Below are 22,213 nucleotides of genomic sequence, written 5' to 3'. Positions count from 1 at the left end.
GTTAGTTATGTCAATTTTCTTCAAATTTGTATATTATGAGCCCAAAACTAAAATCTGTAGCTTAAGTTATTACCAAAATACTTAAACTGTATTGTAAATATTGAAAGTCCAACCCGCAAAACGTGTCAAAAATAAACTTTAAGCTCTTTTTTTTCTCCAATTATTCTCTAAATCAATAATAACTAATATAAAATATAAATAATATAATTAAAATATAAATAAAATCATTTAAGAGGAAAAATATCACAAAATCCTTATTTTTATAGAGCAAAAATATAAATAACAAGGGTGTGTGAATAGTGTTGAGAGGAAGTCAGACTTAATTTTTAACTTAATAAGCCACATCTTACCATTTAGTAGAGTGTACAATTAATTGAAATGAACGTGTTTATTAATTATTAATAATTATTAATATTTGTATGACTAAATTACATCTATGAAAACATAATCTGCCTTTATCATTTTTAAAAAATTATGTTAGGTATACTTAACGTATTTAAATAAATTGGATGTTAGCCAAAAATAATATTAGTTTGTTAAAAAGAAAAAACAAGTAAAACCCTATCCACTTTATGATCATCTTAATGGACAGTACACAGGCCGTAAATTAGTGTACATATATATAGGGTCTTAGTGAGACGGTGGAAGCACATTAATACAAGGGTACAAGCAACACAAAATAGTCAAATTAGCAAAGCAAGATGGGTAAGGGTACGAGAGAGCAGTTCTGGTGGGATGCAACTACCCCGAGACCCAATTCGGCTTGCATGGACGCATCAATGATGTGAAAACCATAGGAGATGGGATCCTGAACTTTGGGTTCAAGGAAAGTGATATTAATGTCCTCACCGGTGCGCCAGGGTCGTCGGTTCTGCCTACCGGCGCAAACATTAGGGATGCACTTAATAGAATGGCGTGCAATGCTAAAGCAGGAGATGTCCTATTTTTCTACTTCAGTGGACATGGAACACGCATTCCAATCTTTCAACCTGGCCAGCCTTTCAAGCAAGATGAAGCAATCGTGGCTTGTGATTTAAATCTTGTCACGGGTAGGTTTTTGTTTGAATTTAAATATTTATTTTAGCAATATATATTCATACCCTATATATACATGGTTTCTGCAGATGTGGACTTCAGCCGTTTAGTTAACCGGCTACCAGAAGGAGCAAGCTTCACAATCCTATCAGATTCGTGCCACAGTGGTGGTCTCATTGAAAAAGAGAAAGAACAATTTGGTGTTGAGCATATGACGACACCAGTAAATCCCAACATGCCTAAACCGTCTAAGGTTAAGGTTAAGAGTCTTCCTTTTGATATCATACATGGTGCGATAGATACAGCAGCAGGCCTCCTACACGACGCAGTAAATATTGGCCAAAAGATTTTCGGAATCTTCGGGAAAGATGTGAGGCTCAAATTCCATCCTCACTACGTAGATGGGTTAATGGTGTTGGATCCACTGAAGGAGGATGATGGGATTTTATTAAGAGGGTGTGAAGCCTATGAGACATCATATGACTATTTGGGGATGCGGTGGTTAACGTACTCTTGGTTTTTAATTTTCACAACTTCAAATCAAAACTGAGCACGACCACACTTGGTTTCGCTAATCCAATTTTTTTTTAACATTGATTTTGTGATGTGACACCAACCATTGAATTTATCAATATTGTTGTACCTTTCATGTATGTAAAATTTTAAATTGATTCGATATTTCATCATAGCTATCTAAAATATTATATATATTAACATTTATTAAACGATTAAAAATATTCTTAAATAAAACAAATAGTTAGAAATTTTTAATTTATGTTAAAAATATGCACGATGTGTTTAAATGAAATATTAAATATGTCGTTTTTATCATTAAAATAATAATCATAGAAAAATATACGGAAAGGTGAAAACTAATTTATTTTAATGTCTATGATGGTCATTTTCCTTTCTTACTATAAATCTATTATCTATCTTCCCGCCATTCTTGTGTTTGAATCCGCATCTCACCACTAATTTTAACATCATCACTGTAGTAACTAATCTCACTGCTATAGTAATTAATCTCATCGCCATCCCTATTCTCAATCTCACAAGAATTAATCTTGTCTCCAAAGGCGGTGACCATAGCGGGTAGGGGTTGTGGCTAGACTTGATCATGGGCTCAATCGGGTTGGGATTCTAGGCTCGTTTTCTAGGCTTAAGCCCTACCCGACCAAAAAATGGGCCTAAATTTTTGATCAAGCCTGACCCAGATAAACAATGCCAAACCTGAGCCTTGCCCGGCCCGCCTATATTAGAATATTTTATACTTTTTTATTTTAAAAAATATAATACATCAAATACACTAAAAATATTGAAATAAATGTTTCCCAACTAATTGAAAATAGTAGCAAAATTAACAATAAAGCAATAATTATACAATATACAAATAATAGCAACAAAATAGTAACAATATAATAGCAAACAATAGTTAACAGTAGCAAGGAAAATTTTTTAAGCAAATTTGGGTCGGGTTGGGCCCAAGCAAAAAAATCTTACCCGAGGCTCGGCCCCTTTGGAAAATGGATATTATTTTTTGTCCAAGTCTGTTTTTTGGGGCTATATTTTTGCCCAATCTCTCTCACTTGTCAAGAGAACCATTTGACTTGGACAGGTGACCCAACTCATAATCAAGTCTAATCGTAGCGCCCTTAAAATGAAAATTACTCTTTATACCCCTAAAATGGAAAACTATTATTTAAACCTCTGTAATATCAATAAAATTATAAGTTAAACATTGTATAAATACAGTTTATCGTAAAAAAATATAAAATTTTGATTTAACACTTCTTAAATCTATATAGATACAAAGTTTAACACTTAAAAACAAATTTCTAATTTTACCTCTGCAAACCGCACATTCAAATAGATCCTATTAATACATAGAAATCAGAAGCTAGGCAACACAATCACGATAGTAGGACCGACATGCAGCACTTGCAGACAAAGGCCAACGTGAGTCACGACCAAAACAAAAACATAAAGATGAGGTGGTGGACGAAGGCGAAGCAGATCATATCATGCTGTTATAATCATTTATCTTCGTCTTTGTGTGAAAAAGGAATACCTAGCTGCCTTTTGCTAGAGCTTTCTTGCTTCAGTCGGAAACCACCTTGTCTTACGCTTTGTCCATCACAACACCTGTCCTCCTCCCAATTTGGATTAATCACCCACTCTATATGTTGATTTCTTATTAGAGGCCAAATATATCACATTATTGAAACACCCTCAATCTAAGCGAACTATTATTTATGTCATATGGTGGTTGCGATGGTTGTGCAGACGTCGACTTGGGGCACTTGATTCAACGACTACCAAGTGGATTAAGCTTCATAATTATTTCTGATTCCTGCCACAGTGGTGGTCTGATTGATAAAACTAAAGAACAAATTGGACCCCATAGTACTCTAAGGGCTATACCACCATCTATTGATTACAGGACTAGGGGAATTTCCATTGAAACCTTATATCGGAGCCTACAAACAGTAGCCAACGTCATGAGCATGACGTCAAGCTTTTTGGACAAAACAGTATTTGCCAATACCATCAACACTGGAACAAATAATATGAACATGTTACTAACTCTATAATACTGAAAAATATTGAAAGAAAAGACTAATTAAATTGTTTGTATTGTTAACCTTTTTCTATCAGTATAGAGATAATACTTATATGCATGAGACTTGAGCTAACTACTACTAACTAACCTACTAACAATATACCAGTCTTGATAACAGACTAACAGCCTAATACATTCACCTACTCTAACATTTACCCAGCTTCTCAATAGGTAAGATCCGAAGGAAATTACAAAACTGAGTAAACAAAGAGACAGACAACGGTTTCCTTAAAATGTCAGCAACTTGGTCACAGGCTGGTACCTCACCAACAATGAGTGAACTGTTAGCAACCTTTTCACGGACAAAGAAAAGGTCAAGTTCAACATGTTTAAACTTGAAGTGTAAAACCAGATTGGCAGCAATCGCTACTGCACTAGAATTGTCACATCAAATAGTAGGAGAGTCAGCAGAATGAAGTTGTAACTCCGTTAGCAGATAGACTAACCATATTATATCACTGGTGGCGGCAGTAAGAGTTCAATATTCTACTTCTGCTGTTGATCGAGAAATAACTTGTTGCTTTTTTGAACACCACGAGATGGGCGTATTTCCAAAATACACATAATTCCACCTGGAAACTTATTCTGTCACCAAGCGGTCGAAAGGTAATCGGGTGTAAATGGCTCTTCAAAGTAAAAAAAAATTTGGATGGAACGATTGCAAGTCGGATAGCTCGGTTAGTGGCTAAAGGATGTTCTCAGGTACTTGGATGTGATTTTAAGGAAACGTTTAGTCCGGGGGTCAAGCATGCTACTATTCGAGTTATACTATCAGTCGCTGTCTCAAGACGTTAATAATGTGTTTTTTAAATGGCAATCTTACTGATTAAGTGTTTATGCAGTAACCTCCAGGGTATGTTCAGTTTAGTCCTAATGGTGAACCTTTGGTGTGTCGTCTTAAGAAGGCATTATATGGACTGTGACAGGCTCCACGTGTTTGGTTTAAAAAGTTAAAGTGTTTCCTACTTTCAATTGGATTTCATATATCCAAGTCGAGTTCGTCCTTATTTATTCAAGTCATACCTTCTGTCACTCTATATGTTCTTGTGTATGGATGATATTATTGTTACTGGAAGTGTACCTACATGTATTGAAAGTTTTGTTCAGAAATTGCATAAGGAGTTTTCTCTTAAAGTATGGGTGATCTTCATTACTTTTTTGGAGTTGAGGTGACTCGTTCCTCTGATGGATGTTTCCATCAATGCCAGCAAAAGTACGTTCGTGATTTGCTTAACAGGTGTTGTATGACTCATGCAAAGAGTGTTCATACTCCTATGATTAGCTCATCATCTTTGTCTAAGGATGGCGGGGAATGACTTTTTGATCCCACTGAATACAGAAGTGTTGCAGGGGCGCTACAGTATGTGGTTCTAACTCGACCTGATATTGCCTACGCAGTAAATCGCATCTGCCAATTTATGGATACACCCACTACTATACATCTGGTTGCTTTAAAATGCATATTGCGGTATTTGTGTGGTACTCTAGACTATGGGATTGTGTTTCGTTCGTCTACTCAGCTCTCTTTAGTTGGTTATGCCGATGCAAATTGGGGGCTGGATCTTGATGATCGTCGATCCACAACTGGCTATTGTGTATATTTTGGTCACAACTTAGTGTCATAGTGTTCAAAGAAATAACAAGTTGTGTCTCATTCCACAGTCGAAGCTAAATATCGGAGTCTTACTGCAGTAACGAGTGATGTTCTTTTGCTGACTTCATTACTAAAAGAATTAGAACTTCAGTCTAATGATTTCCTTACTATATGGTATGACAACTCAAGTGCAGTTGCAGTTGCTATGAATCTGGTTTTACATTCTAAGTTTAAACACGTGGAGCTTGATTTGTTCTTTATTTGTGAAAGAGCTGCTGCTGGGTCTTTAGTTGTGGGTGAAATACTTGCGTGTGATCAAATTTTTGACATTCTTACTAAGCCTTTATCTGTTTCTTCTTTCGCTCGGTTTCGAAGTCTTCTTCAGGTGTTACCCGTCGGAAAGATAGGTTAATGTTAAAATATAAAATAATAGCTGTTAGTATTGATAGGCAACATTTAGTTTTTTTTATTCTCATCAATCTATTAATTTGTTAGCAGCAATTATAAATAATAGCTAACTCAAGTACTCTATTATTGTGAAATGGTAGAGGAAGGGAAATCACCTGTTTTCTTGATCAATATAGCATTACTTTGTTCATTAAGAAAGTTCTTAACACGTTCTAATTGTCCCAATTTGCCCAGCTCGTATGTAAATAAATAAAACCAAATACCAAATAAAAATTCAAAGTCCAAATACAGTCCAATTGCTAGCCCAAACCCAAACCCGATTTCAAAATACACTAAGACCCAATCTAAATCCCTAACCTAATAAACAGTGGCTCAATTACAGAGGCCCAATACCTAGCCCAAGACCACGAGACAAAACCTTAGCAGCAATAGATGCTTTTTGCCTTTGCGTCGTAGCCGAACCCAGGCCCCCCGCACGTGCGCCCCTCCGAACTTGTACTTGCACAACAAAAATGGCAACAAACAGCATAGGTAGGAAAAAAATAGTAAGAAAATAAAAAATCGCAAAACAAGGCCATCAGATAACAGAATAGATTTCTTTTTATGTTATTTTCTTGTTTCATTTTGGCTATAAAAAGCCATTGAAAATTTGTAAATGGGGGGTACGAAAAGAAATAAAAATTGGCCATTTCTAAATTCTTTGCTCCGTTCCCGTTACACGACAACGAACAAAGAGGGGCAGCTATAATTGGCCCAATTTACCTGGCCCCTATGTAAATAAATAAAACCAAATACCAAATAAAAATTCAAAGTTCAAATACAGTCCAATTGCCAGCCCAAACCCAATCCCGATTACAAAATACACTAAGACCCAATCTAAATCCTTAACCAAATAAATAGTTGCCCAATTACAGAGGCCCAATGCCTAGCCCTAGACCACGAAACAGAAACCTTAGCAGCAATAGTAGCTTTCTGCCTTTGCGCCGCAGCCGAACCTAGGCCCCCCGCGCATGTTGCGCCTCCGCGCACGTGCGCCCCTCCGAGGTTGTACCTGCACAACAAAAATGGGAACAAACAGCAGAGGTAGGAAAAAATAGTAAGAAAATAAAAAATCGCAAATAAAGGCCATCAGATGACAGAATAGATTTCTTTTTATTTTATTTTCTTGTTTCATTTTGGCTACAAAAGCCATTGAAAATTTGCAAATGGAGGATACGAAAAGAAATAAAAATTGCTAAAAGACAGAAATCCAGAGGTGATTTCATTTTTTTTCCTCTCTCGATAATTTTTTTCTGTTCTTGAATCTTTTTATTTATTTATCGTGAATGAAGAAAAAAGAAATAGTTAAGAGTCGGTTACCTGGTAGTCGAACCTTTGTTCGCTACATCGCAATCGGAGGCGGGCGAAGGGCGGAAGGCCTTTGAACGGCCTAATTGTTGAACGGCGCTCGGAGAGGGTGAGACAATTTTTTTTAGGGATTGATTTTTAAATCATAAATGGCTACTAATTTTAGGGTTAAAATTGGTTTGTATATGATAAAAGAAACGGCGCCGTTTGGGGCCTATTTTAATGACTCCAAAACGACGCCATACCGCCATGTATACCTGCGTAGTGACCCGACCCGGGGAAAGATCCGCGCATTTTGTAGCGCATGGGGAATTTGTGCAAATGGTCCCCCACTTTTATAACGTATTCAAATAAATTCTTTAATGGTTTTTAAATTTTGCCTGACATTTTCTTTTTGTATCATTTTGGTCCACATCAAAATGCAACGTTTTGAGGGAAGGCAATATTTCCCGTTTGGCCCTCATATTATTCGCGCGTTATGCTCTGGCCCTTCATTTTGTTTTATTTTTTTCCCTTTTAATTCTATTTTGAGTTCAATTTAATCCCTACTAATTTAATGTGCTTGATTTTTTTAAAATTTTATTTAAGCATCTATTATTCCCTTATTTTTAATGTATTTAATTTTAAAATTAAAATTATTTATATTTATTATTAACATTGTTTAAATTTATTGTATATTATTATTTTAATTTTATATGTATTATTTTTCTAAGCTCTTCATGCATTATTATTATTTTTAAATTTATTATATATATTATGAAGTTTTTCATTCCATATGTATTACTTTTTAAATTAATATATGTATATTATTTTGTGTGTTTTGATTTTCTTCTTATATAATATTTATTTTAAAATTTATTTGGATACTATTATTTTATGTAGTATTTATTTTGAACTATGTTTTTGATTTATTTCAAACTTTGATATATGTATATATTATTTTAAATTTATATAATTCCCTTCTTTCATGTCATTTGTTTTTTAGTTGTTTTAAAATTTGTTACATTTTATTTGTGTTAATTTGCTTCGTATTTCTTTCAAAATGGACTTTTGATTCATTAGCTTTTAAAGTTAGTATTTGTATAAAGATGATTGCTCTCATGTGTATTGTATTGCTTATTTGTATTTATTTGTCGCTCATTAGCATGCACTTTAGTGTACGAATTATCCTTTCGCGTTATACATTATCATTCCATCGTTTTTTTCTTAAAGGATTACGCTTAATTAAAGTAATTAAATTGTTTTATTCAAAGGTTTTCAAAATAACACAATACTCGGTATCCAAGATTCTCGAGAAGATTGTGCCCTAACTTACTGGGTTTTAATTTTCCTCGATGAATTTAGGTAACCCTGTATCCTTTTTTCCGAAGAACGTAAAAATTCCAAAATTAAAGCTTATCTCGAGGATTCAAAACGTTGGGTCCTAAATAATTGGATATGACATTTTATTATCTCGAGATGAAGTTTTCTAATAAAGGCAAATTCATGTTGTTATCGGAACTTCAAAGAATCATACCCTAACTTATGGGGTTTCGATTTCTTCATTGAAGCAAGATGATTAAATTTTTTAGTTTTCAAAATAATAAATTCCAATAAATATTTTTCTAAAGGGGAATTGTTTTTAAGACATTAATAATCAATTAGGTAACAATCTTATACCATATAACTAGTTATTCAACAGAATAAAATGTGCCTACCTACCTGTATATATCGTTGCAAAATCGACCCCAAATAAAAAAATAAAAAAAAAACCTTACCAATTATGCCATCAAATTAACTAAAAAGTTATTATTATTTTGTTTTATTCTCCTTGAAAATTGGTATAGAAGCGCCATCAAGGAAATGCAAATGCAAGGTTAACATTAAGAAATTAAATATAGAATCTTCTTCTTCATCTTTGAGTGTTGCAATAAAAATAGTGATTAAGCAGTTAATAGCTTATGCTGCAGCTGTGTTAGCAAGCTTGCTAGTGAAGTTCATGGCACTGAGTCTGATATGACCAAGTTCTGCATATAATCTACTAAATTTATTATTTTATCCACACCTTATCTCTTGCCAATTCAACCAAATTCAACCCATTCAAAAGTATTATTATTAAATAAAGCACATATTTTTTCAATTCTACCTGTGAAGTTTAAAATTTTTATCGAATTTGATATAATTATTTAAGTGGCGGAGCCTAAATTTTTTTGGGTTGGAATTAAATTGTAATTTGTAATTTTAAAGGGTTAAATCAAAATTTTATCATCTTTGGAGGGTTAAAGTACAATTTTACCATTACTAATTTAATATTTTATAAATTATAAAGGGCTTGAATAAAAATTTACCATTTTAAGGGATGCCATGCTACCTGGATCTCCACTATGCTCCGTCACTGTATACAATAAATCTCTAAATGAAATTAAGAAATGACTGAACTATAAAATAAAAGGTGCAAATTTATAAAGGTATCTACATCCTTTACTGTTTTAAATAAAAAATTGAATTAAAATTAAGAATAAAATATTTGTATTACTAAATCACATGCCTTTTATCATTTTTATAAATTTTGAGTTAGGTATACTTAACCTAACTCAATAAACTGCATGTGAGCCAAAAACAATATTATTTAAAAATAAAAAATAAAGCCCTATGCACTTTATGATTATCTTTTACACCTAAATCTTAATTTTTTAAAAATAAAACCCTATGCATTTTAAAAAATAATTTTCACTCTTTTTAAAGAATGGTTAATTTAATTCAATAATAGATACTATTTTTAATAATTTTATTTATAATATTTATTTTATTTCATTACTTTCAAATAATATATTTATAAATAATGAAATATATTTATAAATAATGTTAACTACATAAATTTAAATTATATAATTAATTTTATATATTAAAAAAGAATTCACTTATACTAGTGCGAAACTAAAGTAATTTTACACGATTTCCTATATTTTTGCATGATTCTTAACTTAACAATCCAATCATTGAATTTGGTGATATTATTGTATATTCTCAATTGATTCTATATTTTATCTATCGATCTAAAATGTTGTATGTATTAACATTCATTCAAAGATTAAAAGTATTTTACATAAAACATGAAATATGAAATATGGTGTTTTTATCGCTAAAATATTAATCGTACAAAAATATACGGAATGGTGTAAACTTCCTTAGTTTAATTTTAGTTTAGTGCCTATATTATGCAGCTAATCGGGGGTACTTATGTCGAACAACACGTCTAATAAGGTCCACTTAAAGTACTTGCCTCTATGTGAGGACTTCTCTCGTGTCGATAATTACAGCTGGGGATCGGCAGTGTTGGCCAAATTGTACCATGAGCTTTGCCGAGCAACAAAACATGGGGTTAGTAACATGGCTGGTTGACTAAATCTGCTGCAATCTTGGGCTCTATACAGGATGCCATTTCTAGTGGTTGTTAGGCACCAACCATATTCGTCGCCACTTGTAAATAGGTAAAAACAAAATTATACTTAACATTTAATTGCTAACATGTTTGTTTCGGTTTTAGATGGGCCACGTCTCCGCGAATTGGTGCGACCTAAACATTAATCATTTACCAACAAATGATAGAGGCATCCGTCGGAAAGAAAGTAATACATATTAACATGGTTTAAGTAACGTTGATTTAACTTATCCACTTGCAGTATGTGATGTGACTTGACTCATTATGTTATATTGTGCAGTTCTTGTGGATGTTGTATTCAGCACCGAACATTGCAACCCTTATTCCTTAGTGGGTTCACGTAGAAGCCCATGTGTGGTGTATTAACATGCCAGTGCTCAACTTCTCAACCATTGTGTGGTACAATACCGATCGAGTTATGTGACAATTTGTGTAACACCTCAAACCCAGCATAGACATTATCGCCAAATTTGGTAATGCTGCGATGAAGGGTTTTGAAATCAGAACCATTTCGATAAATCAACCAAGTTTTATAAATAATACTGAAAACATTATTTAATTAATTCATATTCCAAAACATAATTTTGAGCAGAAATATTAGAAATCGTTATATTTGAAAATCCCGTTTGCATTTTCAAAAAAACCTTTGTTTAGTAAAAACCACGGTTTTAGCCAACCGTCACAAATGAAGAGTTAATTCGAAAATCCAAATCTAAAATAAAACCAAACAGTCCGGAGAGTCCCTTAATTACAAAACTCCCAGAAATAATCCATAACTAAACAAAAACCACCAATTAAAATTAGTTCACAAACTTGTGGTTACCGTGAAACTCTGCCGCACCGATTTGCCTAAGACTGTGGATTACCTGAACATAACAGACAAGTAGAACTGAATTTTCGCAAACTTAGTGTTTAACCCAACAGAAATAGACATGCAGTACATACACAAAATCTCATATACAGTCAAATATAGATTCAGACCTAAGTCCATAGTAGATGCAATTATCAGAATCAGATAAGCAGAATAGATACATGTAGCACTATGGAATGCCCGATACAACAAGCGGCCTGAGATGCACTTCTGCATGTTTGACTTCAGTCCTTTGACTGAATACATGTAGTGGTACATGACTCGATGGCGTATTTAGTTATATGGTGGGCAACATATAATAGTACCGGACACAGCTATAGATATGTAAGTCAACCTATGGGGGAGCTAGAGGATCAACATATGGCGGAGCCCGACTCGGAGGACCAACCTTTAAACATATCGTACCAATAGGTTGATGCTTTTTGTGAAGAGTCACAGAGCAGTTCATATCACCTGGACATGGGCGGTTCGAGTTCATATTACCCAGAGCAACCACCGATATCATTTGATATGTTTGGTAATAACATTTATACACTCCGCCTCATTCCATGTTTGATCCAGCTGCTGATCCTCCTGATGTGCCGATCCATTTGATATGTCGACACAAGAATGATTGGACTATCTTTCATTAGTGACATGATGCAGTTGCAAATAATTTTGGCATCCAATTTTTGGGGATCTTGAGAATACGCACGACAGTGCATGTATGACACCATTCTAATTTTCGTATTTGCCACTATTGAGTCTTCTGTATAAATGCAACCCGAACCCGTCAAGCACACCCATCGTCGGCTCTCCAGCATTTCTTAACATATAATGTCGGTGTAGACTTGGCAACCTTGTAATCAATCGATAACTTCATGCTATAATTAATGTTTGATGGCAAACACACAGCCCGCCTTGTTCTCGAACCATTACCCAATGAACAACTCCTCCAACTACGAAATTGACGTCAATCTATGAGCATGTACTATATCAGTGTACTCAGGGAACTCGGATGCATGCACTGCATCTGGATCTAGATTCAACAGGTCACCTCCAGGTTCATTTCGTAAAATAATGCCACGACTCGGGTTATTGAATGAAGGGCAGTGAACGTCTTCCACCTCCTCCGGGCCTTCATCAACGATATCGTCCGGAACCTTATCAACATCGAGGTCGCTAAAATCGTAAACGTCCTGATCAGAATCTTCATCATTATTGGTCATTTCTTTGATATCTGCCTCTGTGCTTATTATCACCTCCGAATGTATTTGTAGACAGGGACCGGGGGTAGGGTTGTTATACGAACTCCCACCATAATTTGGATTTTCGGGTATCTGCAATGTCCCACCGCATTCTAACTAGTCTGTCCATCTGGCATTACGACCAAAGTCAAATTCGCGATGTTGACTTATTGGACTAACATTTTCAACAGGCTCTGAGTTTGCTAACTCAGTAAATAACTCAACTGGTTGGGGATTCTCACTTCCAGTCGACCACCATATTTCCATCATAGTGCCCAAGTCATCATCATCTAACAGTTGCATCTCACAAAATTTGAACAGATCTGTAGAGATTGGAAACTTGTAAAATAATCTGGACATTGCCCTTCCACAACAAATAGCTATTTTTGCACTAATCTTCCTTTTCATTTCTGCCAGCTTTACAGTTTTTTGAATCGCAACCCTACTCTTTGCCGACATTGAAATACACAACCAACATCACCTTCTACAATTTCGCCATAAAAGAGAACGTAAACCAAAACACCTCATTATTCATCTTTAACAGAATTTTTGAACTCTCCTACTAAACACAACAATTTCACCATTCTATATATGCTAGAGAACCAAGAGGTGGAGCCATAAAGAATGGCTCCACCAAAATAAAATATTAAATATTAAATATTTATATTTAAAAACATATTTTAAAAAATGACACTTGTAATAAAGTGGTGAAGCCATTCTAAAAACACATATTATTTTTAAATTTTAAATAGAATTAAAAAAATGTTTGAATATCTTTAAAATAATTTAAAATATATATGTAAAATTTTAAAAATATATTTAAAATTTTTAAATATATATTTAAAATATTATAAAACAAATAATAAATTTGAAAGCTCATAATTTTAAAAATAATATATTTTAAATATTTTATAATATTAAAAATAATATTTAAAAATTAAAAATAATATTTAAATTTAGAAAAATATATTTAAAATATTTAAAAATAATATTATAAAACATTTAAAATATACATTTGAGATTTTATAAAATCAATAATAAACAAATAAATAAAATATATAAGGGACAAATAAAAAAAAAACTTAAAAAGAAAAAAAATCATAATATTTCCGTAGTATTTATACAAGTGGCGGCTCTACTAAAAAATTAATTTTTTAATATAAATTGCTGACGTGGCATGTTGGTGGCACACTTTGGCTCCACCAACTTTTTCCATAGATTTCAGGTTATTTTCGTATTTTATCAAAAAAATAAGTCATTTAAGTAATTAATTATTTTTGGGTTGTTTTTATAAAAAAAGCCCTTTTTTTTTTCTAAACAAAAAATAAAAGAAAACAGTTGTACCTACCAACATGATGTATTATTTATTAGAGTATGGTCAGTGAGCATAGTGTAAACTACAGTGTGTATGTGTGCATATATATAGGTGTTTAGTGCAACGTCCGAAGCACAAGACAAGACAAGCGACCCAAAACAGAAGCAAGATGGCCACCGAATGTAAGAAGAGAGCCGTTCTGGTCGGATGCAACTACCCCAACACCATCAACAAGTTGAGCGGATGCGTAAACGATGCGAAAGCCATGAGAGAAATGATCGTGAGCAGGTTTGGCTTTGATTCCGAAAATGTTGAGCTCCTAACTGATGAGCCAGAGTCCACGTGTAAGCCTACACGTGCAAACATTATGGCTGCACTCAAGAAGATGGTGGTCGCGGCTAAAGAAGGAGATGTCCTGCTTTTCCACTTTAGTGGACATGGACTTGTGCACCGCATTGACCCCCACCAGCCTCCCAACGAGGGTGAAGCAATTGTGCCTTGTGATCTCAATCCCATTTTTGGTACGTAATCAACTCGGTAAATTAAATTATTAAAATACTCTCAATCTAAGCAAACTGTTATTTATATCATATTGTGGTTGCGATGGGTGTGCAGACGTGGACTTGGGGCAATTGATTCAGCTACTACCAAGTGGATCAAGCTTCACAATCGTTTCGGATTCCTGCCACAGTGGTGGTCTGATTGATAAAAGTAAAGAACAAATTGGACCCCATAGTACTCTAAGGGGTATAGCACCACCTGTTGATTACAAGACTAGGGGCATTTCCTTAGCAACCTTATTCCAGTGCCTACAAACAGCGGCCAACGTCATAATCGCGACACAAGACTTATTTCCCACAAGAGCACTTGGGAATGCCATCAACACTGGAACAGATAATATGACGGGTATTGGCTCTCTTTTGACCACAATCTTTGGGAACAATGTGAGTCTCAAATTCCTACCCCATTATGAGCGTGATATTTTGAATTTGAGGTCACTGACGGAGGATGAGGGAATTCTGTTAAGTGGGTGCCAAGCCAATGAGCTTTCAATTGATATGCCAGCGAGTGAGAAAACCGGAGGAAAGGCGTTTGGGGCCTTTACCTATTCAGTTCTGAAGGTCATCAAGGAGAGCGAATTAGGTGCATTAACCAATAGGCAGCTTGTGGTGAAGGCTAGGAATGAAATAATAAAGCTAGGAATTGGGCAGCAGCACCCTTGCCTTTATTGCAGTGATGAGAATGCTGATGCAGCTTTTCTTGGCCACCAACCCAACACCACTACGGGTGCATAAGCTGCCGGCTTTGAACCAGGGTTTTCGATCACTAGAGGTCGAAACTGTAAACTAAATAATAATGTGCTCCATCGGTGTGCACTACTACGAAGTTGAAGTTAGCCTTCACTACTGCGTCTGTGTGTGTTTGCTTATTAATTACTATCGTATGTCTGTGTTTTAAGGCCTTCAAGCTTATGTAATCGCCATGTATGGCTATCTCATGTATAATTTTATGATAAAATAAAACGGCCTCTTTTGCAAGATTTTTAGTTATAGTGTTTGCCATTTGGTTCTTTTGGTGTTGTATTGAAGTAATGCAAGGATGTAGAGATTTATAAAAACAAAAACTTACATGAAAAATATAAAAAGATTTTAAAATTAAAAATTAAAATTAAAACAAAGTAAAAATAAATTATAAAAGAAAATTAATGAGAAGAAACTCTAGCTAGAAGTAAAATCTTTGTTTGATTCAAAGATTCGATCATCAATGCAAAAATAACTTCAATACCTTTAATAAATTAGTTCTAGTTGTTGACTCAGTGTAAGGCAACCCATCTCTCATCGTTCGATAGCCAAGAGAAAACTCGTTTGAAATTATTTCCTAATCGATAAATAACCCTGTAACTCAACGCCCTAAATTTAACTTATCGGCAGTATTAAGAACGAGAGAGTCCAAATTCTAACTAACAAACTCATCCTAGCGAGATTCATTTTAGCTATATCACACATTCACACCACATAAACATAAACTGCGACATAAACGAATTATGTAGTTTGTCACTAGTATTAGAAAATGGGCATTATTTTTTGTCCAAGCCTATTTTTCAAGCTTATATTTTGCCTAAACTCTCACTTTTCAGGAGGGCTATCGGACTTAGAGGGTGACCAAACTCATAATCAAGTCTAATTGTGCCCCTTACAATAAAAATTACTCTTTATAGAAATAGAAAGCTATTATTTAAATCTCGCTCAAATCAATAAAATTATAAGTTAAACTTTATATAATTACAATTTATTCCCAAAAAAAATATAAAATTTTGATTTAACAATTCTTTAATCTATATAGATACATAATTTAACTTTTAACCCTTAAAATCCATTTTGTAACCTCACCCCTACACCAACCTCACATTCAAATAGACCCTAATACATAGAAATCAGAAGCTAGACAACACAACGACGATAGTAGGACCGACAGCACTTGCAGACGACGGCCAACGTGAGTCACGACCAAGATAAAAACCTAAAGATGAGGTGATGGACGAAGGCGAAGCAGATCTAATCATTTATCTTCGACCACCACCCTATATTTTCTATCCTTTATCGTCTTTTGTCTGAAAAAGGAATACCTAGCTGCCTTTTGCTAGAGCTTTCCTGCTTCAGTCGGAAACCACCTTGTCTTACGCTTTGTCCATCACAACACCTGTCCTCCTCCCAATTCGGATTAATCACCCACTCTTTTATTTTTAATTTATTTCGTATTCGATATTATCAAATAATTCCATAACTCCAGAGTCACTCTTTTATGCAGTACTGATATGCAAATTCCTTGCACAAAATGTTTGCATATGCATGGATTTCGCATGCATTTTCAAAAACACAAAAGACAAACAAAAGTGTTGTACCTGCCTACCTACCTACCTACCTACCTACCTACCTACCTACATGCCGTCATCTTTATGGTCAGTACACATGCTGTAAATTAATGTGTATATATATAGGTTCTTAGTGAGACAGTGGAAGCACATTAATACAACGGTACAAGCTACACAAAATAGTCAAATTAGCGAAGCAAGATGAGTAAGGGTACGAAGAGAGCAGTTCTGGTGGGATGCAACTACCCCAAGACCCAATTCAGCGTGCATGGATGCGTCAATGATGTGAAAGCCATAAGAGGTGTGATCCTGGACATTGGGTTTAAGGAAAGCGATGTTAATGTCCTCACCGATGCGCCAGGGTCGCCGGTTCTGCCTACGGGTGCAAACATTAAGGATGCACTTAATAGAATGGTGAACAAGGCTAAAGCAGGAGATATCCTATTTTTCTACTTCAGTGGACATGGAACGCGCATTCCAATCTTTCAACCTGGCCAGCCTTTCAAGCAAGATGAAGCAATCGTGGCTTGTGATTTAAATCTTGTCACCGGTAGGTTTTTGTTTGAGTTTATATATTTTTTTTAGCAACATATATTCATACCCTATATATACATGGTTTCTGCAGATGTGGACTTCAGCCGTTTAGTTAACCGGCTACCAGAAGGAGCAAGCTTCACAATCCTATCAGATTCGTGCCACAGTGGTGGTCTCATTGAAAAAGAGAAAGAACAATTTGGTCCTGAGCATATGATGACTCCAGTAAAACCCAACAAGCCTAAACCATCTAAGGCTAAGGCTAAGGCTAAGAGTCTTACTTTTGATATCATACACAGTGCGATAGATACAGCAGCAGGCATCCTACACGATGCAGCAAATGTTGGCCAAAAGATTTTCGGAATCTTCGGGAAAGATGTGAGTCTCAAATTCCATCCTCACTACGTAGATGGGTTAATGGTGTTGGATCCACCGGAGGAGGATGAAGGGATTTTATTAAGTGGGTGTGAAGCCAACGAGGGGATATTTACTAAAATATTATAACAAAAATAAAAAATTACCAAAATGTTATAACTTTTTTTATTTACCAAAATAAATATATTTTTTATTTACCAAAATATATAAAAAAAACCAAAAAAATAATGAAAAAAAAAATCTAACCGATGTGACGGGTGTACCTTGGTCACGCCAATGGGATTGGCGGCACCAAAGGTGCCATAGCCATTGGCGGCACTAATGGTGCCAATACCATTGGCGGCACCAATGTTTATGGGGGGGGTCGGTGGTGGGGGGACCAGAAGGAGAGGGAAAGAAAGAAAGAAAGAAAAAAAGAAAGAAAGGAGATGAAAGAAAGAAAAAGAAGGAAAGAAAAGGAAAGGAGAAGAGAAAAAAAGAAAGAAAGAAAGAAGAAGAAAAGGAAAGGATAAGAAAAAAGAAAGAAAGAAGGAAAGAAAAAGAAAGGAGAAGAGAAAAAAAGAAGAAGAAGAAGAGGGAAGGAAGGAAAAAGAAAAGAAAAGAAAAGGTATTTTTTATAAATTTAATTTTTTTAATATTTGTGTGTTTAAAATTTATGTTACGTACATTATAGTTATTTTATTATTTTGTTTAGCATATATATTTTATGAAATATATTTAGAATGAAAAAATAATGGTATGTACATTGTATGTTGAATAAGGATTTTTTATGAAATTTATTTAGGAATTTGAAATTTAAATTTTAGGAAAATAGCATTAAAAGAAAATGACAAAGAAGTATGTTTAAGAAAACATAAAATACTGAAAAGAAAAATGGGAATTGTATATTTATCGAAAATAATAAAATGGGAATAAAAATGCAAAAAGTGTACATGTAATAAATTTCAAACATAATAAATTGAAATAATATAAAATTATAAAATAAAAATTACGATATTGTTAAAAATAATAAAATACTGAAAAAATATGAACAAATGGTCAAGTAAGAGTGTATTAGTAAATTTTTTAAAAATTCGAAATAAGTTATACAAATAATTGAAACAAAATGTCTTGAAATAATATAAAATAATAAAATACGAAAATAATATATTTTTCTTGAAAGTAATAAAATCGGAAAATAATAATACGACCAAAGGGCGGGGAAAGGGTTTATTTCGGTTTTTACCAAAATATTAGAAAAATATGAAAATATTATAAAATTTTTTATTTACCGAATAATGGGTTTTACAAATATATTAAAAAATTAAAATTAACCAAAATGTTATAAGTTTTTTTATTTACTAAAATATATATATATATATTTTATTTACCAAAATATATAAAAAAACTGCAAAAAAAGGGTGATGGTTATTTTTTACGTAAAATTAATACTGAGCAAAGGCGGGGGGTAAGGGTTATTTTTATAGAAAATTAATTTAAATAACACACTAGATTAATAAATTTCAAACATTATGCACTTTGGAATAATGTAAAATTATAAATTTAGAAATTATGATATTTTTTAAAGGAATAAAATGCGGAGAAAAAAATACGAATAAATGGCTGAAGTAAGAATTTTTTTCTAACTTTTTTTTCAACTTGCAGGCATCGCAATGGCTGGATTGATTCAAAGCAATATTAGACACATATCTGATGCGACTAATAACGCGGTATGATTTATTATTTGTTAATCAGAAGTTCTATTTATTTTAAAAGGATATATGCAGTATATACAAAGAAATTATGTTATCGTAATATTTTTCTGTAATTTAACACTATCAGGACTCGTTCTGAGTATTAAGGGGCCGCGTGAGTGTTTTAAAGAAAGCTCCGGATGATCGATTGCTGCCATACCTGGAGCTAGCCAGATTTGGGTCAGTAGCATTCATCCGGTCGTCCGACTTGCGCTTTGATTTATTATCTGCGCTAGTGGAGCGGTGGCGTCCGGAGACCCATACTTTCCATTTTCCGTGCGGGGAGTGCACGGTGACCTTGGAGGATGTTGCGGTCAATTGGGCTCCCAATTGATCGGAATCCGTGAACGGAGTATCATCATTCACCGATCCGGTTGCAGTTTGCTATCAACTCCTAGGAGAGTCGCCAGAGGACGGCGACAAATATTTTTCCGGCATCAAATTTACATGGCTAAAAGCCAAAATTAGACAATTATCAGCGACCGCCACTGAAGGTGAGTTGATGTGCGTTGCCCGAGCGTACATCATGCATATGATAGGGGCAGTACTCATGCCTGATGCAAACGGCGACAGTGTGCATTTGTCGTACCTGCCCCTGCTAGCTTATTTCTCCACTGCTAGGCGGTATAGCTGGGGTTCCGCCGTTCTAGCAACGCTCTACCGGGAGCTTTGTCGGGAGACAAAGCCGCAGGTTAAAGACATCGGCGGATGCCTCATACTGCTGCAGTCGTGGGCGCTTTATCGGATGCCATTTTTGGCACTCGTTAGTCACCAACCCTATCTGTATCCACTGCCACTCAGGTGATAAGACGCTAAATTGTCATTATTTGTAGTCATAATATATTGAGTAATGTTACCAACCCTATACCCTATACTATTTTTTATAGGTGGACGACCCGTCCTGGCATCGGGAAGTCGTCTGATGTCCCAATATACCGCATGAGGATTGAACAGCATGCCCGGGAAGGGGTAAGCTGCTATTCTAATATTCATGACATCTATTCTATTTCTATATCTTAATCACATGTTATCGGTCTAACTCGTTACAATGTTATTACTCATGCAGTTTATATGGATGCCATACCGGAGGCGGGAAATTGCAAATGTCGTACCCTCGTCCGCACTCGTTGATTCCCACATATGGTGCATTAACACACCAATTATTAATTTCAACTCGTCAAGTGGTATCACGTCGATCGCGTGCTTCGGCAGTTTGGGTGCATCCAACCTATCCCGGATCCGCCGGCCCAGTTGGAGGATGATCACGGCTTGACAAAGAGAGGAAGAGTTCAATTGGGCTTGGGAATCAAGCACCGGAAATACGTCGCACTGTGGAACGATCGATTTCGTCGAATTCCTCAAATGGTTATGGCTACGGACCTGCAACCATCATTGGAGTATACACAATGGTACCATAGTTGCAGGAAGCCATATTTACTTGAAGTACAATCGAACTATAATCCTCCCGTACGTACAGCAAGTTGGGGCATCCGACGAACCGAGCCCGATGGATCCAGATCCGACGGCATATTGTTCTCCGCAACTGACAGAGCCGGAGCAGGACCCCCAGCCAAATCCTGGACATTCACAGTCAAATGTGGATTCACATGGCTATCGTCCGGATTTGGTGGGCGATGATATTATCCGAAGCTTCGCAGAGGCGAATACGCCTCGAGTTTGAACTGCTTTGGATCCCCTTGCCGATGACGGCATGCCCGGCCCGTCCGACACGTATTCGCAGCATTATGGTTCAAGTTCGTCGGCGGCGAACGAGGCACAGGACCTTTCCTCTATGTTTTCCACGCCCCCACCTGCGGACGATGAGGATGTTGGTCGTCTCCCAGACCGTGAGCGTCGACCTCCGCAGAGGTATACCCCCCGGACAACACCATCGAAACATTGATTTTAGGGATTTGATGCACTTTTTGTATAAAAAGCCATATTTGTATTTTAATTGACCTTACTTCTGATTTTTTTGTATAAATATCCATTATTATTATTTTTCATTATATTAAAGCTCAATCGAATTATGAATGCCTCTATTTTCGATATAATCTTAATAATTCCAAGTGCGCACATGGTACAAAGCTGAATAAAATTACTGTTTATAACAAAATACAAAGCATATCAATTTCACCCCGATCCGGACGACTGACCAAAATGAAAGTTTCGGTTAGGGCATTTATTCCGGCTATGACCACTTAACCGGCATATTCCACAACGCTTTCCATCAAATTTTTCCCTAATGTCCATCCCATTACGGATTCTGCTTGACTGCAGACGACCACTTGGATTCCTCCTTAGCCCTCTGTCTGGGATCAGCTCAAAAGTCATCGGCGACACCTCCCACATAGATAGGTCCGGCAGGACAGGGAACTCATTCTCCCAGACACGCAATGTGCGCTCCAGCGTGTACACATCATCGACATATTGTTCAACATCAAGGTTGACTTTAGCACACGCCGCCACGATATGTGCACAGGGATAATGAATTGTTTCAAACTTCCCTTTTCGATCGTATGCATTAGGAGATCAACTCAGAGGACCTAGGTCGACGATCGATGTTCTCGAGAATCAAACGTTTCCAGTCGTCGTGAATATATTTCCACGTTCATTGACCTCGCCAACCGACGGTTTACGACCATTGCATCCCTTACATGTTCGACAAACACATGTCCCGCCTGAATTTGGCCGACTTAATGCTAGCCCATTCTTGGCATCAAAGTAGCCAGCCTGTAGAAAGTAGCAGGAAATACCGATACAATCGGAAGATGACGTGTTTTCAACAAGACAGCATTGATCCACTCGACTAAGTTTGTGGTCATGTGGCCGTAACGAAAGCCCTCGTCAAAACTTTGAGCC

The 22,213-nt window shown here is 35.5% G+C and overlaps 3 protein-coding genes and 1 long non-coding RNA gene across 4 annotated transcripts; 3 read left to right on the top strand and 1 right to left on the bottom strand.

Annotated features, from left to right (window-relative positions):
• Window positions 1-584: 584 nt before the first annotated feature.
• On the top strand, window positions 585-1,585 carry LOC105771638 (metacaspase-9). Its single transcript, XM_052632100.1, has 3 exons — window positions 585-591; window positions 711-1,049; window positions 1,125-1,585. The coding sequence occupies exons 1-3, from the start codon at window positions 585-587 to the stop codon at window positions 1,583-1,585; spliced, it is 807 nt and encodes a 268-aa protein (XP_052488060.1).
• A 4,654-nt stretch (window positions 1,586-6,239) lies between these two features.
• On the bottom strand, window positions 6,240-7,175 carry LOC105772683 (uncharacterized). The gene is made up of 2 exons (XR_001126854.2): window positions 7,017-7,175; window positions 6,240-6,708 (listed from the first exon to the last, which is right to left on the bottom strand). It is a non-coding gene; the product is annotated as an uncharacterized LOC105772683 (long non-coding RNA).
• A 6,766-nt stretch (window positions 7,176-13,941) lies between these two features.
• Window positions 13,942-15,387, top strand: LOC128041943 (metacaspase-9-like). The gene is made up of 2 exons (XM_052632958.1): window positions 13,942-14,358; window positions 14,453-15,387. Exons 1-2 carry the CDS (start codon window positions 14,007-14,009, stop codon window positions 15,130-15,132), a joined length of 1,032 nt encoding a protein of 343 aa, XP_052488918.1. The 5' UTR covers window positions 13,942-14,006; the 3' UTR covers window positions 15,133-15,387.
• Window positions 15,388-16,864: 1,477 nt separating this feature from the next.
• On the top strand, window positions 16,865-18,227 carry LOC105772682 (metacaspase-9). The gene is made up of 2 exons (XM_012594089.2): window positions 16,865-17,259; window positions 17,335-18,227. The coding sequence occupies exons 1-2, from the start codon at window positions 16,911-16,913 to the stop codon at window positions 17,745-17,747; spliced, it is 762 nt and encodes a 253-aa protein (XP_012449543.1). The 5' UTR covers window positions 16,865-16,910; the 3' UTR covers window positions 17,748-18,227.
• Window positions 18,228-22,213: the final 3,986 nt, after the last annotated feature.

Source organism: Gossypium raimondii, chromosome 6, assembly GCF_025698545.1.
Source record: "Gossypium raimondii isolate GPD5lz chromosome 6, ASM2569854v1, whole genome shotgun sequence".
In the NCBI taxonomy this organism is placed as follows: domain Eukaryota; kingdom Viridiplantae; phylum Streptophyta; class Magnoliopsida; order Malvales; family Malvaceae; genus Gossypium; species Gossypium raimondii.
The sequence above is the reverse complement of the archived record's forward strand: the minus strand, read 5'-3'. Positions and strand labels throughout refer to the sequence as shown.